The sequence below is a fragment of the Diuraphis noxia genome, unplaced genomic scaffold, assembly GCF_037042655.1.
Source record: "Diuraphis noxia isolate RWA-SAM2 unplaced genomic scaffold, SU_Dnox_SAM2 contig0002, whole genome shotgun sequence".
Classification (NCBI taxonomy): domain Eukaryota; kingdom Metazoa; phylum Arthropoda; class Insecta; order Hemiptera; family Aphididae; genus Diuraphis; species Diuraphis noxia.
This window is the reverse complement of record NW_028301712.1, coordinates 78064309-78082567: the sequence shown is the minus strand read 5'-3', so window position 1 is coordinate 78082567 and position 18259 is coordinate 78064309. Positions and strand designations below refer to the sequence as shown.

Below are 18259 nucleotides of genomic sequence, written 5' to 3'. Positions count from 1 at the left end.
TACTATTTTATGAGATATTATTTTCAGAATGCTATAAAATAATAACAACGTAGAAACAGAATTAAGATAGGTATTAGTAGTTTTATAATGAAAAATTATTTAACGAAAACGAAGGTCAAACCTTTTTACATTTTAGTAGAAACAAAAATTCAATATTTTGGCGGAAACGATACACGCCCCCAGTATGGGAGAAGATATTTGTACTTAAAAATCTGTCTATTGTTTAGTATATTATCCTGAATTCCTGCAGGATCAGTCTTCCTTTTGATAAGGTTCAACATTTCGTGTTAGTGAGAGGTGGCTAAGCATTTAGTACAAGTGAATATTTTTTTAATGATTATTTTGGATCACAGTTATCTGTAACTGTGTTCTAGACATATAGACCCGCGTGTTAAACATTACTAGAGAAGTGGTTATTACGTTTTGAAAAACTCGATGGCATCGTTGGGAGTGCCCAGGAAAGCCGTTCGGCCGCTGGCCAGCAATAGTATCTTGTCGAACATGGAGTAAACTTCGGATGACGGCTGGTGAATTGTGCAAATGATTGTCTTGCCTTTAGACGCCATCGACTTTAGCACACTTATCACGTTTTGCGCCATGTACGAGTCCAGTCCCGAAGTCGGTTCGTCGCAAAACATCAATGGAGGGTCTGTCAACACCTGATGAGGGACGCAGTCGAAAAACAAACGGTATATATTATGTGAAAAAATATATATTAATAACGAGATTATAATGGCAATACATTTATTATTTATAAATTCAGCATGCCATAATCGTATTATATTTACAGATGAAGTAAAAATAATAATAATTATAATAATAATAACAATATAATTTAGATATTGTACTCAAATAAATTTGAAAAAATAAGTTGATCTTCGTTATATTTTAATAGTTATAATTATTATTGGCTTACCTCGGAAGCAAACGACAAACGTTTCATCTCACCACCGGATAAACCTTTTATTCTGCCAGCCACACCAATGATAGTGTTTTGACATTTACTTAACGACAACTGAATAGGGAAAAAATAAAAAATAAAATTGTTTTATGTATAGGTAAATTGTATACATATTATATAAACATTAAACATTATTGAAACTTACCTCTTGTATGACATCTTCGACTCGGGCCATTCGTTTTTCGTACGGAATGTGTCGGTCCATCCTCACCATCGCCTGTCAAACAATTTTAAAACGTGGCGTTAGACAAAGTGATACAAAGTTGAAACCCGATTATAGGAACTAATCTCGTGTAAGTAAATCATAATTCATAGGAGTATTTATGCATTTCGTTTTAGATATTTATTTAAAATAAAACCGTTTATCTGTTATTGTATAGGTATAGAGTTATTAGATTATCATATTTTTGGTCCTGGTGCAGAACTAAATTTGGGCCTAGAATATTTTTCTAATATATATTGATGTAGTTTTGAAATGATTATTTGCATGAACGCCGGCCCCTTGAAAGTCTGGGCCCTAGTAACATGGGTCCTTCTGCCATCCCCCTCCTTGTGGGGGCCCTGGTATTATAATTGCTAAATTTTTGCTGTATACTATAGTGTACACTGTGCAGTGTAGTGACCAGTGGGAGAGAATGGTAAACACGATCTCGACATTTCTGTTTTAAAATAAAAAACTATCATACTAAATTTAATAACAAAATATAGTGCCACCGAAATCCTCTAATTTCTCATTTATAAACGCACTCATACCTATCGGCCGATAACCTTCGATATCGTAGTCTCAAAAGGAGCGTTGAAGGCGTTGAGATCTCTTAAACTAATACAGCTCAAATTAATTGTACAATATTAATTGATAGTGAAGGGTTCTATTAACGAATAGTCTCACCCATCGAGTCATTAGTGTACGCAGGAATTTAAAAAAGTGTTTTACCTAATATTAATCGCAGATCCGTGGTTATTATTTTTTGTTAAACATTTTTTATATAAATTTAGACTATTCGTTGATAGAACCCTTCACTATCAATTAATATTTTATAATTAATTTGATCTGTATTAGGTGAAGAGATCTCGACGCCTTCTATTATAATATTAGTCTCGAATTCCGTATTTTAGTTTACGGTTAGAGAATTTAAATTGACCGTCTACCGAGCGTATCTAGGCCATAATACACGTGTTTATAATCGATGATAATCGATGATATGACGATTATAGTAGACGTTTAAATATGTTCTTAATCAGTTGAAAAAAAAACTAAAATTATGATGATGGTTATCGATGTTATTGCCATTTTACAGTTTAATTTATATCTATTAAAAATGACTAACAATTAATCTACCCTGTGGATTGATTATGGTGGTAAATAAGATTTTTTCATAGAAGAAATAAATTTCAAGGAGGCTTAGAACCCTAGAGCTAGAGCCCTACGCCTACCTCTTTTATTATTATACCTACATTCGTGTTTCATCGTGTTCAATTGTTGTGTGGCTAAATAAGTGTTCTAATTATTTAAAACTACAGGAAAACCGGAAGTAGTTTTTTTAAATTAAAATACTGGAATGTTTGCAGAAATTTGATTTCTAACTGAAGCAGCTAAATCGTAGAAATAGACGTTTGCCATTGGTTATCGTCGCGTTGGTAAGCCGCGGTCGCCGACCTCCACCTCGTCGGAATGGGTACGACAAGATTACGAGAGTTAATAAACCGGACAGGTAAGATCCACCACGTGTACACCTAACCGAACCAAGCACCATCATAACCTAACCTAATATACACGGTATACTGCAGTGATCGAACATTCTCCTAGTTACCTATATCATATTAATACGGGTACATATTATGTGGTTGTGGTTTAAGTCGGGTTCATATGGATAAATCTGTCGAATGGTGTTATTTTTATCATATTTTATGATCGGTTATTGTTATCATGGACTCATGGTATCTTCGCATTGCATACCTCCATCCGAATGTTGTGCGTAACACCCATATTTCTAATTTCTAGTGAAAATTCTAACCTGGAATATTAAGTGCTCCCGGACGGTGAGCGTCCCGATGAACAGGTCGTTTTGTTGGACGTACGCAGAAACGGCCGTCAATAGTTTGCTGTTGACCGGTATGCCGTTGATGGATCTAAGTCCAGACTCAATCACGTTGTTGTTGCTCCTAAATGTCAACGAGTTCAACAAGGTCGTTTTTCCGGCGCCACTGGATCCCATCAGAGCCAATAGTTCGCCCGGTCGCGCCGAACCGCTCACTAAAATATCATACACATCAATACACTATAATATCATATTTAATTTTATAATAATAAATAACGAAAAAAATAAAATAATTAATATAACAGCATAAATGTATAATATGGATTTGGTGGTTGTATGTGATCTGTTATAGAGAGAGAAAGAGAGAGAGAGAGAAAGAGAGAAAGAAAGAGAGATAATGAGAGATGTCTCCCTGAACCAATTTTATATCGCATGATATAGTAATAATATGTTGACACTGGCCGACCATAAAACCTGCATCGTTAGATAGGTGTGATGTATATAGAGCGATGAGTATAATTCGTTATAATTATCATGGTTAGTATCGGCCGGCGGGTATCTCGTGAGTTACAAGACGTTTCGATGTTATCATAAAACAGTAATTGACTGTTAACTGTGTCGTTAAATTATAGTCATAATCATAAAAATAAATACCGAAAGCGTACGGATAACTATATTCTTGCCTACCCGATGCGGATAATATTATTTCAGTGAAGTTTTATATGTATAACTTATAAAGTTATAACTTACCATTGTTTAATAGTTGTTTTCTTTCAGTCTTGTTTTTCTGACGCCCCGTACAGCATGACGTAAGTGTATTGTAAAAGTTTTTGCTTTTGCCGTTTTTCGTGTGCACGTTAATGTTAGTCCACGTGTATGTGATGCTTTGTTGCTTGCTGGTACCCGTTCCGTTGGAATGTTCCTGAAAAAGACAGTTTTATTATAATTTATATTTTATCCAGATGTAAAAATAATCTCAGCTTAAAAAAATTTAAATATCGTGGTCTTATGGTTGCATACTAGTTGCGGACGAAATTCGACAGGTTATTATTATCTGTGACATCTCTAATAGTTTCAGGACACGTGTCTTGAATTAGTTAAATAATATTAATAATTTGTGTATATTTGCTTGAGGCCCTAAACGAAGTACGCGTTCTGGTCGTTGTAACTACCTTCATAAAACTGAATGCTTTGCTGCTGTACGAAATTCAAAACGATCAATTACCAAATGTCACATATTTTTGTGAGTAGTGAAATTATATTTGATAGCTATGAATCTATTCAGGCTGATTCTCGAACATTGTTGAAACAAAAATTTTAACTTAAATGAAACTATTATCGATTTTTATTGTGATGGAATTTATCATAATGTATATCCATTTAAAATCAGCAATACAATATTATTTCATCATCATATTACGATACACCATTCTTTTTATATATTTCAAGTATATATTTCATCTAAATATTAATTAGATTAAAAAGCAATCTTTATATCTAATAGAATTATGTATTCATTATTTAGTGTTACATTACATTAAAATTAAACGGCTAAATTGCTTTTAAGAAAAATGATTATTAATAGCACTATTAGCACTATATTAATATTATAGCATATTTGATTTTTTTATTGGGAAGCCACGCACCCACTGATTTTTCGCAAGACGCGGTAACGATTTAAATCCAACCAATGTACTTGTCGATTAAGTATAATAAATTTGAGTACTCTAATTAGTAATCCAAGCAATTTCCATGTCACCACGACTCGCATGGTTTTTAATTACCTTGTCCGCAACTAAACACCGTTGCCGGCGTTACCTACCTAAATAATATCTCCATATATAGCGTGGAATCGAATCGAGTATTATCGATTAATTCTCTGGTATATCTCTCAGGACTTATACTAAAGTCCCGAAATACACTAACTTATACACATAGTTATTTAGTACTTATATCACAATATGATATACCATATACTATATAGGTACTAACTTTGTGGCTGTGTGTAGTGGTTACCTATATACAATAATAATTGTGACTAATTAGTAATTTCATAGTCCCGAGCCACTCCTGAAGCACACTTACACGTATGTACATTTAGGTACTTAGTATTTATATTATGATATACCGAATACCAACTTTATTGCTACCAACGATTTAACGATTTTTCTGTAGTCAAAATTGCTAACGGGCATTACTTTTTGAATAATTCTCGTTCATTATAATAATACTTGATGATTATTAAATACACGCATTTATTTTTCAACTGTCTTAATATGTTCAACATATAATTGATATTCAAGAAAGAATTTAAAAAGAAAATTCGTTACGTGTCGATACGAATCGCTGGTATACCGCACGGCGCACGTTAAATTTTTTTGAACGTTTATTAAAACACTTAATTGAACTACGAGGTACCGAATATGCGTATCAATACACTCCAATATATTTCTTAAGAGGACGCCACACGCAGAGCCTGATTCACCAAATATGTGGTCCAGGAAAAAATAAGCGATTGGACCATTGGACCATATACATATACATATGTAATATATAAATTGGCTCATGTGTAATATTACATAGTCAGTGTTAGTCACCGGTGGGCCTCTTGACCACTTGGGCCCAGAACAAAAGTCTATTTTGTACGTTCGTAAATATGGCCCTGGCCACACGGGATTTCGTTTTCTCCATCTTACAAACGTATAACTTGGAAAATTTTAAGCAAACAATAGTTCGTTTTACTCTATAATAATACCTACTAAAATTAGAGTGAATTTACCTCTTATAAGATTTAAAGGCAAGAATATAACTTTGGTGGATTTTATTGGTGTTATTATTTTTAAGAGAGCTATGATTGTTTTAAAATGTATAAAAAACAAAAACAGTTTAAAAATAGTCATAACTTACTTCAAAATAATAACATCAACACAATCCTCTGAGATGCTCTAGGTAACATTTTTGCCTTTAAATTTTATAAGAGATAAATTCAATTCAATTTATACAATTTTAAAAATTACAGTGTAAAATATATTATGGTGAACAAAATTTTACATGTTGTACGTTTCTAAGATGGAAACAACAAATTCTGCGTGGCGTCCTCTTAAAGCCTTTCGACAAACGTTCGACTTAGATTTTAGTCTATTAATTAATATTTAACATTAATTTGTCCACAGACCTCAATTCATGTAGTATTATATCGGTCGACGGCTATCGGAGATTGGACAATTATTTGGAATTTTGGACCATACGTTATTGTTCATATTATTAAGGAAGTGGTATAAGAAAAATAATTATAATAGGTATATTATAATAATCATCATTATAAACCAAATTTTTAATATTTTATTAAATTGCTTTTAGATTTTAATGGTTTTGATGTGATTAAGATGTACATGTTAATTCGGTACATACACGTCATGTAATGATGATAACCTTAAAGTATCTATAATTATAATTATATATAAACGCATACGAAGTTATGCAACATCGGATCGGTTAACAAACACTGAAAATAATTACCATAACGCAACCGTTAAATGAACCTGATGATTCGTCTTTGGAAAGATATTTATAATCACATTCAGATTAATGTTTACATTTCGGTCAGTGGTCTGTGGTCACATATAATATTGTGTATATTATAAATTATAATATATTATACATTGTATAGATATTTTAAAATGTTCATTAGTAACGATTAGTATAGGTATTGACTTTAAAAAAAATATATTTTTAATTACAAACCTATATGTTATGTTACCAGGAACTATATTCAAGCAATCAGGTTATATTTCAAATATCTTCCTTCGTGATAAGTGAAAATCAATTTATATCTTTTATGTCGTTTCACCTTTCACAATAGAAATTAAATTTGCGATAGGCATTTATAGTGAATAATTATATGATAAATTTATTAAAATACAATCAATAAGGGTGTCTGCAAGAATTTTTAAGGGGGATGCGGTGCTGGGGTTGGAGTTATTATGGTAGCAACACATTTTTCATCTATTAGCAATCATATTACTGTACTGAAATTCATTCGACTCGTTTGACTATTTTTAAAAGGACGCTACACGGTATTTATTGTCTTCGTCTCACAAGTGCGTAACATGGCGCATTTACATTCAGCAGATCACGTTTAGCTTCGTTAACTTAAAAATTAGATTGAATCTACCTATTATGAAATTTGATGGTCATAATATCTGTGTTAGCATAAGGGCGTTAACAATGATAACTCAATTTCTTTGCAAGTTTTGCGTGTATAATATATTGAAAATTAAAAAGATTATACAGTTCATTTAAAAACTGTTTTATCGTAAAAATCCACATGTTAACCTGATAATTTTCTTACCATCTAGTTTCATAGATTGATTCACTTAAATTTTTAAACTAGTTTACCTCAAAAGTGATCTACTGATCATAAATTTGTGATGTTATACGCACTTGTAAAACGGAGAATAGTTTCATTACATAACACATATATTAATTTTCAACAATACTTAACATCCTTGTTTTTTTAATTATTGTTATTTAAAAATGTTTCAGCGCATCAGGTACTATTAAAAATACCTACATTTACAATTACAATTAAATGTTTACATTTACATTGATAATATTAATGATATTAGTTCATAGTTATATAAGTTTAATATTAATAGTACTTATTGGTTATTATAAAATCTTTGCTAAAAACCGTAATACTAATTAGAGCTTAAAAATAAAAACTTTAAGGATTCTAACACGATGAACTAATATACATACAATCTATATTGCCTAGTTTTTGCATAGTTTTATAATAAAGAAAATATTTGTGCATTTAATATTGATTTGGATACGATTTATATCGTAAATAGTAACAATGTTCTATTATTAATACCATTGAGCTATAACTTTAAGCAGTGAAAATTGCTGAGAAAAATCTAAGAGGGTAGGAAAGAGGGGTATTCACAGGTGCCCATGAACATAATATTCTGTAAATTAGTTATTACGTAGTATAGTGACGTAATTTGGAATTTGTACATGTTGCAGGTGGTGGGGGTGTTCATTTTCTTACCGTGCGCATATCTATTTTCAATATTAAGGAAATCCTATTTAAATATATTTTGTCGTGATGTCAGTACATCACTGATGTGGAATTCCTACAAGTTTCAATTAATAACTAAATAGGTATGTATACATTAATATTAAAAATACTTTGGTGGTCTATCCCCTAAATCCGTCTCATAATTACCACACTCCTGGGCCCTGAGTACGTAAATAATTTTTTAACAGTGAAATTTACATCATATTTTTTTTTCCATATTAATAAAACGAATTTTAAACGACTGCCGAAAAAACCTAATTCAACTGAATAAAATATGTTACTTAACATTTTTAAATGAATATGAACAAAACAAAAACGGCTTTTTTAATTCTGATATTTAAATTTGCTGCTCCCATTAAGTAATCAAATCTAAATATTTAGAAAAAAATTTTAATGGATTAATGCACCGTAATAATAATAATTTAGAAGGTAACTATTTATGGGTATTGCTATCAGACCAAGGTTAGTATAGGTTTGTAAAATTATTAATTATTATAAAACTACCTAGTAAAATTATTTATAATTTATACCATAATATAATATTATTTTTATTAATTATCGTTAAAAAAATTGTTTTATAGGTGTCTATACTGTCTAGGTATCGTGAAAACTTCGTTCTTTTTATTCTGTGAATAGAAATATTTAAACGGTAAAATATTATTGCGATATGAATATTCACATTTTACATTGCGGTAGATTGTTTAACACAATATTATCGCATTAAAAATAAAGGCTGTGAAAAAAATCTTGCACAACATACGTACATCTAAAACCGGTTTGAGGAAGAATTTATTTCCAGTTTCAACTACAGTACTATATTATAATGTATATATATTTACCTATAATCCTATATACATAGATATTATAAAATGCATATAATGATACAATATATAATATTTTATATTATGGCACAAGCTTCGAGTATGAAATTTTCGTGATTAAAGTGTATTACATAGGCACTGAAAGATGTTTATTCATTTGTAGAACAAGTTAAGGTTTATATTATGAAAATGTTCGTTAACTGCCAGTAACACGCACACGTATAAATTCTTAACTCACGATTTTTTTAAAATTCACGTGTGTTTATTTTTAATAACAATTATCAGTTATTAAAGTTAGATTTAATTGATCTGTACTTACAAATAATATTAAAGACGAATGTATAGTTCTGTAAAAATGTGTAATGTATGTTTTTATTATATTGTATTGTAGCTACTTATTTTGGAAAATATACTTTTTTCAAATATTTGTTTAAAATGTGCAGTCGTTTTTAAATGCTTTACTTTATTGTCTCGTTTATTGTGTATAGGACATAGGTACTGTATGTAGTCGTTAGAATTTTCATAGAAACTATTCATGATTGTATATTTGTACCTTAAAATAATGTATTACGTACGTAATATTTGAATAAACCCGATTTTGATACCGATTAAAAATTAAGTAAGACGCTTCAAAGATAAGAAAATGTTAAAGCGTTTGATTTCTAATATTATTGGTATACTCGTACAAGGTGTCTTGCAAAAAATTATTAATTTTAACAATTTTAACAAATTGTACGTTTTACCTGTTACCTAATTTAGAAGTAAGAATACTATCTATTGGGTAACATAGGTTTTTTATGTTTTAAATTTAAGGCGAGTTATGTGTATTTTAAAATTTGGTCATACTCTAAACTCTAATTCCAGTATCAACAACTTTTGAAGAAGTATGTATAATAGTTTTAAGCTTTTTACCGAACTTACTCGTAGGTATATATTGTTATCAGTATGTATAGAAAAAAAAACTAAAAAAATTGAAGCATTTCAAAAAAAAATTTACTTCGTCTAGAAAATATAAATATAATTATTGGGTGAAATTGTCGAGGGTTGTTTTAATTACAACGTGTCTTTCTGTGTCTAGAGTAGTATTCATCCAACCATGTGAAGAAAGTCATAAAATATGACTATGGATTGTTTTTTTTTGTCAAAGATATATTGACTTATAGGTATGAGTATACTTATATACGAATTCTTGCAGTTGGTTGTGTAATCAAACAATTATTGATCTTTTCACACGTGGTTTTCCTACATGTGTATACACTATTGTAAAATGTAATTAACCAGTTATCAGTTATCAATATTATAGGATTAAGATTTAAGAACTTCAAGGTGATTAAATCAGCTTGATTTTTAATTTTAGTTGAACGTTGCAGTATTCTGTATTTCAAAAACTCAATAGTCAAATTTAATTGTTTGTAACAAATAAATATTTGCACAATTTTTGGAAATAGTTTGTATGAATGCGATGTGTAATAGTAGTATTGTGAATTTGTGAATATAAATGGATAAATGTATTATACATAAATATTAGTATATTACAGTATAGGTACCTAATGAAGAATTAATTAAAGTGAGAAATTCGTATCTTTATAGGCATATATGTTACATGTATATTGTATATATGTAAAGTAGCACAGGGCATTGTTATTTTTATTGTTTTATGTTATGTTTTTCCGCACAACAATTTATTAATTTTCCGGACCAAAAGAAGTATTAAAGAATATTAGAAATATTAATCGCTTTTGTTTATAGGTAGAAAAAATATCCATATTATAAATATATATAATGTCTATATATTAAATTTAATTAAATTGATACAATTAAGTTAAGCACATACATTTTTCTATTTTCATAGGTCAGACGACGATACGGTTCACGTCTATTATTGGATATTATTGTTAGATTTCAGATTTGTAATTTGTATAGCTAGGTGGTGTAATCCAGGGCTTTAGATGAATAATACTTTTGTGGTTAAATTCAAACTTTTAAGGTACTGTAGTTACTGTAGATTATTACTTGTAAATAGATAATTCAGACATTTTTCGCTGTAGATGAAGACAAGTAAAACCTATAAATTTAGTTTATAATTGCCTGATGATAACTAGAGGAAATAATTTAATCTAATGCAATATTACATCATAATTTAATATCGATTTTTTCCTGCGTTAACTTTCCGGCTATACAATAACGTATATTCGGATATGTTCCGTCGTCTTCCATGTTATTGAAGATTTCAACAATTTACCGACCGAATTTATAAGTTATATTTTTATAGAAACGTCTGCGTCATGTGAAATAAGTGCTTAGATTTCGTCTATTGTAATGATAAAAAAAAAATAATTATTAAGTAACCATAGAAAGTGTCATCAAGGTGGCTACTTTTATCAAATTATTTTCCTGTGAATGTACTCTTTGCACATATCTTATTGTATTAATGATACAGATTATATATTACTATAGTAAAAAGAAAAGAAGATTCCATTTAAATAACAACTTCTGGTTCATTACTAAGTACTTGATGATTTCGCAAAGTTCACTAATGAAAAAAATTCCAAATTATTGATGCTTTAGTGCATCAACTCGATAAATAATTATTCTATTACCTATTCTATTTTATATTATTATATTTTAACACTCTAGAGGGTACAGTGGTGAACTCAAGATTTTTCTATGGGGAGGGGCTTGAAAATAAAAATCACTAAGTTGTTTCAAGATAAGGTTTGAAAAATAAAGTAGATACTTTCTTTGTCATATATATATATATTATAGATTATGGTTGTAATAGTTAGGTAAACACACGATTTAAGATACCATATTAAATTATGGATAAATATAAAAACAAATAATAATATATAATAAGGTTAATAAGGCTTCAACCCATAAGTCCCATTCTGCGTACATCACTGCTGGAGTGGCAAGAAAAATAAAAAGCAACGTCCGTATAGAAATAGATTCTTTAGTCGTTTACCAAACAAGTTCCTAACCAATAAATGGATGCAAGGAAGATCCAACGGGTTTTTTTTATCGAGTTGAACGCTCAACATATAACATAATTTGTATAATCAACAACAATTTAATCAGTTATTATGATACACTCGAATAATAGTCGATCTGTGAGAATAAAAGAATAAAATAAGATGATTTTGTATTATTTATCTAATACTATATTAACCATGCATAGGTATCACCAGAATAATATTTTAAATATTTTAAATCACTCCTGTGTCACGAATTTGACTTTTTAAAATTAATATAAGAATAATTTATAATATAGGGCTTTGTATTCATTGTTCAAATTTTTGATCCAGCGAAAAAAGTTCAAAAGTCGTTAGATAGCTTAAAATTAGTTTCTATATTTTGAAAATGTATTTATGTATAAAAATTGAAATTTGTGTTGTCTCTTATAGTAATATCGATACATTCAATGTCCATTAGAAACCACTCGCGATGATAAGTTTGAAGCATTGTTTCTATTGTAAATCTATAAGACTACAAAGTATCTCTCTCTCACACACACACATTGTAAAACTATTAAGTTACAACTATTAACAATGGCTTAACAAAATTAACTCATAAATTATTATTATTTTTTTAACATTCCCACTTTGCGTATAAAACTGCAACGATAACGTTCATAGTTTTGCGCACTTTTAATACAAACACACACTATATTTGTCGATCGATAAATAAAAATGAGAAATTACGTGATCGTTGAAACCGTAGCAAAGCATTACGGGTCCTTGTAAACCAATACACGCTGTATCTCAATATAAAAATGGTTTGCTTGAACGATCGCAACCACAAAAGGGAAATAATGTCCATCAAGCTTTTGGCTATATTTAAAAAGTATCGATTGTCATTGGATCAGAAATGTCAAATGATGGGAACTCATAACTCGGTCGACTTCGTATTAGATTACTATGCACGCATTTTCTTCGAGCGATTTAAGCATATCATTATCATAATATATGTATAAGATTGAAAAGAGTAAAAACATGAAAGAATATGAATATACATATTTATTTAATAATAATGTGAATGTGAAATTCAGAAATTATCATTCATCTGACGCAAGTCTCCGCCCACATATACAGTCATCATACTCATAATTCAAGTTTTCGACACGATTAAAGAATAAATAATATATTATCCCTAATCGTGGAGTTGGATGTGCGTTGCGCTTGTCCAAGTGGCGGTGCGTCTGATATCGATAATATTAGAAAACATAAAATAGGCTTCCAGAAATTAGAAAATAAAAAACCTTTTGATTTAAATAAATTAGCAATTTTTAAATAATAAACACCGAGCTCAGTTCACATTGGTCGGTTTTAAATTCAAAACAATCGGAAAGTACTGTAGAATATGTGTCGAGAGTACCTCGTCATTGAATATACCACTGTAGACTGTTATGAATATATTAAATTTGAATTAACACCTCATTGTCCACTGTCGAAACTACGTGGAAACCAGAAGTAGTCTTGGAATTCCTGATAGCCTCTTCGAAGCTCTGCACCCCATTGACGACATCAGCCATAGAAGTATTTAATTTCTCAAACATATTTATATGTATAACGCAATATAGTAAATTATATGTATTTATTGTTATTTAACTGATATTTATATCGTTGTAAGCTAATAACCATAGTTGCTGATGCTATTCATGAATAATAATAATTATAATTATAATAATAATAAAAATATTATAATAAAATGATATGATAATTAATTTCATTGTATACATTGAAAAACGATTCTGAGCGTAGACAGTATTCAATGAAATGCTATTTAAATATTAAATTCCTATTTATATTGATATTAGTGATTTATTTCTTTATACATGCGTTATGCGGTTAATACCATTTGTTCTAATTTTTTCAATAACATTTATTAATTATTATGAGCGAAATACTGATGTATCGTAAAACGGTGTGAATTGCTTGTGGTACGTTGCTAAAAACTAATATAAATTTTTTGAAAATTTAATCATTTTGTGATATTAATACATGTAAAAAAGATAAGTTCACATCCTTTATAATGTCTGAAAAATAACGATTTTAATTATTTTGTTGTTAAAAATATCGAATTTCGTAAAAACAAACTGAATGTTTACAAAATATAGTCGAGTTACTAAGATAATTTAAGATTTCTATATCAATAAATCATTAACGACAATAACTTATGATGAAACTGTATTGAATGCTCAAGGTTGAGCTATAAAAATTTAAGTGTATTAATTTTTGAATAAAAAACCGGTAAATTTTCATGATTTTGATAAATCCTGAGATTTTGAGATTCAAATTTTTATACAATACATTTGTAATTGCTGTATGAACAAATGTACAATAACTTATTTGCATATGAATAATATCGTATTAGATGTTGCCATGTCTAGAAAATGCTGCAAGTATAAAAATGAAGTGAACAATTTTCTAAATTTTGAATTGCAACAAAAAAACAAAAGTCAATTTTGTCGAAAACTAGTTTTGCGTTAACATTCAAGTGTTTTCGTATTTTATTTTTTATGATTCCTGATTATTTTGAAAAAAAAACTAAGCATTTTTTACTGTGGACGGGAGTGGGGGACCTCTTTCAAACAATCACCATGACTAGATATGATTAGATACCAAAAACTTCTTTTGAACTTGAAAATTGGAACCTACGATAAAAAGAGTTACAAAACCACAAAAATAATCACATCGAATAATAACATTGATTTGCTTAGAATATGGTACATGGATATTAGCTAATATATTTCACTTCAATCCTACAAAATCCATCGCTCACTCTGCAGCCTGCAAGAATCGACAACTGAACAATTCATTTTTAAAGTATATGAGTTATGTGTATGAGTTAAAATTATATTGCATATTCGATATTTGCATTTAGTAGTACTTTTATTTGTTTTTGTTTATATTACGATAAATCATACATTTAACATATTATAATCATGTACGCTATTGCAATAGGTACCTATTGAGCTATAATAACGGTGAAATTATCTGTTTAGTTGTGAAAACTGAAAAGTGTGTTAATTATATTATATTTAATCAACACATTCAGGAACTAGAAACGACAACAAAATTATCATATCCATTTATAGACCATGCCTATATAGTATCATATAATATTATAACACATAATTATTATAATAATATAAGGTATACAACGTTCGCGCTATTAATATTGTATATTATTTACTCGATTATTTATTAGTATAGGACGATAAAAGTAAGTAGACTGTTTACGAGCATATTTAAGTCGTAACTTATATTATTGCATTCATTATAATATATTATAATTACTCGTATAACGGATAGACTAAATGCATTGCTTAACACGTCATTTGTAAATTAGTCACTTCATTACGCATTTTTAATTTAAGAATAAATGCATCGACGTAAGGTTAAGTTAGGCTAATACAATATTATGAGATTTTAAAAAAATTATTAATTTCGATTATTATTTATTAACCTTTAGGCAAAACAAGAAACTACTGTAATAATATTATATAATAGTAATCATAATATATTTAAAGAGACTTAACAATCATATTTCTACTACGAAACTGAAAAAAACTATAGATAAACAAACAAAAACATAATTACTACCGCCTAACAATGTTGTCTTGTTCAGCACTATAAGGTTCCAAAGGTTCCAAAGAGATTATTAAACAATTATCAATCGATTGCAAACAACGCTTAGAAAAAGTAATTTTTTGATTGCCTTAGAAATTTATGCTAGTGTAAGAAAAACTATCTATATATTCGGCAATAGCAAATTGAATATAATATTAAATTATGTGAAAATCAATTGAAGGAATGTCAGCAAGTGCAGTTTTAAGTGTTTTAACTGACATTTAAACGGGAATTAAATAACATCAAAGTAAATTATATCAAGTCTTGCTGAGTACAGTGGTTCCTGCAGTTTAGAAGCACCTACACATATTATTGATTATGGTTAATGGTTCTGAATTTGGTCGACCAGTGTATGTTTTGATAAGATCAAATTTTGAATTATAGCTTTTTAGCAAAATATTTTCTTTTGATGTAATAATAACGTACAAATACGGTCTGCGGAGGCAAATGGTAATGCAATTTACGTGTATGCTTACTTGAATTAAATAAAATGATTTACTACCACTGATATAAAAATGGTAATATACTTAATTAATCATAATTTATCAATCATGACTTTTTCCTATATTCGACCCTATAATTAGATTCTTCTGTATCATTGTTAATGGATAAGATAACCCCTTCTCTTTTCCAAACTGAATGATTAGCCGCTCTTAGGTAAAATTTAAAACATCATATAGCATGGAACATGAATAATATAACAATATGATTATAATTAGGTCATTTAAATTCGATTCAAAAGAATACTTATCATCTAAATTAAGCAAAAGTAAACTTTATATAGTTTATAATCTGAAGTATAGAACGTACAAATACTCTTTTTTTAAATTTCATAAATGAAGTATGGTAAATTTGAGTATTTACTTATATCTCTATGGTAGATGTTATTAGATCTATTTCAATTTCTCGATTTTTTTTTCAACATTGTTAAGTGTATGAAAATATCTATCGTTAAATTTAAAAAATATATTTTCCCCCAGACCTAAGAACTTGTTTTGCTACACACATATCATGTGCTTGTACATAATTAATATTTACACAGTTACCTATACCAAAAAGTTAAATTTCTATTTGAAATACATTTTGGATAATTGAAAAATATATTTATTGAACTAGGACTAGGAATATTGCACCATATAAATTGTAATGCATATACTATGTTATGTGATAAATCTAAACATTAGTTTAATTTCTTATCAAGTTATTTATGCCGGCTAAATATTATATTTAACATAACGTTATACCTAGGTAGTACCTATATAATGTATATTATTAAAGAATATTGAACCAATTTCATATTTAATTGAAATAACTTAATCTAACCTAATCCTCATAAGACCACAGAAAATGAATATTTTAAGTTCTATAATCATTCGACAGCTGCGACCACTATGTATTTGTTTATTCTTTTATATATTTGTAATATTATATATATATATATACCTATTGGTACAATTGTATTACCTATGTTGGGTTTAACCGTTAAATAAAATAATTACAATATAATATTAAATATTGGTTTACGTCTTCATCGTGTATTATTCATTTTTTTCTCACTAAATTCAAACGATAATATAGAGACACTGCGAATTAAGTTCTATATTGCGATAATGAAGTGTATGCAATATTTAGCAGTAAGTTACCCCTGTATCCTGTAACCTATCCGACTATCCAAGTATAAATTATAAACATAACATTTTTCAAAAAGGAAAATAACAATAATATTGTACTGAAAGAGTCCACCGCAAACTAGAAACACGTATTTGTCAGCACTGTAAGTAGTATTCACTATCCACCTATATATTATAATTTATAGATACATTAGATCATTAGAGTATTAAATTTTATGAACGTTCTGCAGAAATACTGTACAATGTACATTTATGATACGATTTTATAGCATACAATGACATGATTAACTTATATTAACCCCCTCTCCTGCAATATGTTTATGTGCCCTATACGTTTTATTGAAATCTCCGAAACGGTTCTGTACTCAAAGGAAAATTACCGACATTTTTCGACGGGATTTGGTGTTTTATAATAGACGCGGTATATTACTAATATGTTAACCGAGTTATTTACTATACATAATATTATGTTAATATCGTTTTTATAAATAGCTAAAAATATTGTACATTATATCTAAGTTTAGATGACTTTGCCAGGAAAACTTTATAAATAATAATAATAAATACATAATAACTAATAGACGAGGGTCGAGAGTTGTAGTGTATTTGACGTCGAATTATACACCGAAGACAATATCTACGTATAGAATCTAGACACTATTGAACGTATAACCACAATTATTGTCTTTTTTTAAAAGATAATCATTTATCGATGTCGCGAGGACCGTTAAAAACTGTGTAGTTCGCAGGTACTCACCAGACTCCGGTACCGGGTGACATTATGTTCTTTTTCTGGTCGCAAATCGTCGGCGTTGCTGTTGGCCAATAACGGTTTCTTCTCATCTTTGTGGCCCATGGCGAAAACACAAGGTCGAAAAGCGCACGCCAAATTGGGAATGGGGTTTCTTTTCTCTCTGTTCTTCGACACGTTCGGTGTATATTCTACTTTATCGTATAACACATACAGCAAACATTTTTTAGGTCTGTCGAGCGCGCCACATTCCGCGTGGTACGAACCGATGTAATATAAATAATAATAATATAATACAAGATATAATACAAGCTATGTCAGAGATCATCGACCGTTCATCG

The 18259-nt window shown here is 29.2% G+C and overlaps 1 protein-coding gene across 1 annotated transcript in view; it reads right to left on the bottom strand.

The window, feature by feature from the left end:
- w (eye pigment precursor family transporter white) overlaps positions 1-18259 on the bottom strand; it is a 25888-nt gene extending 7629 nt beyond the window's left edge. The window contains exons 1-6 of the mRNA XM_089221056.1: positions 17925-18259; positions 3751-3922; positions 2977-3215; positions 1107-1178; positions 917-1015; positions 421-659 (exon numbers count right to left, since the gene is read on the bottom strand). Coding sequence (XP_089077182.1) covers positions 421-659; positions 917-1015; positions 1107-1178; positions 2977-3215; positions 3751-3922; positions 17925-18023 — 920 coding nt within the window. The 5' untranslated portion in view covers positions 18024-18259. The remainder of the gene's footprint in view (positions 1-420; positions 660-916; positions 1016-1106; positions 1179-2976; positions 3216-3750; positions 3923-17924) is intronic.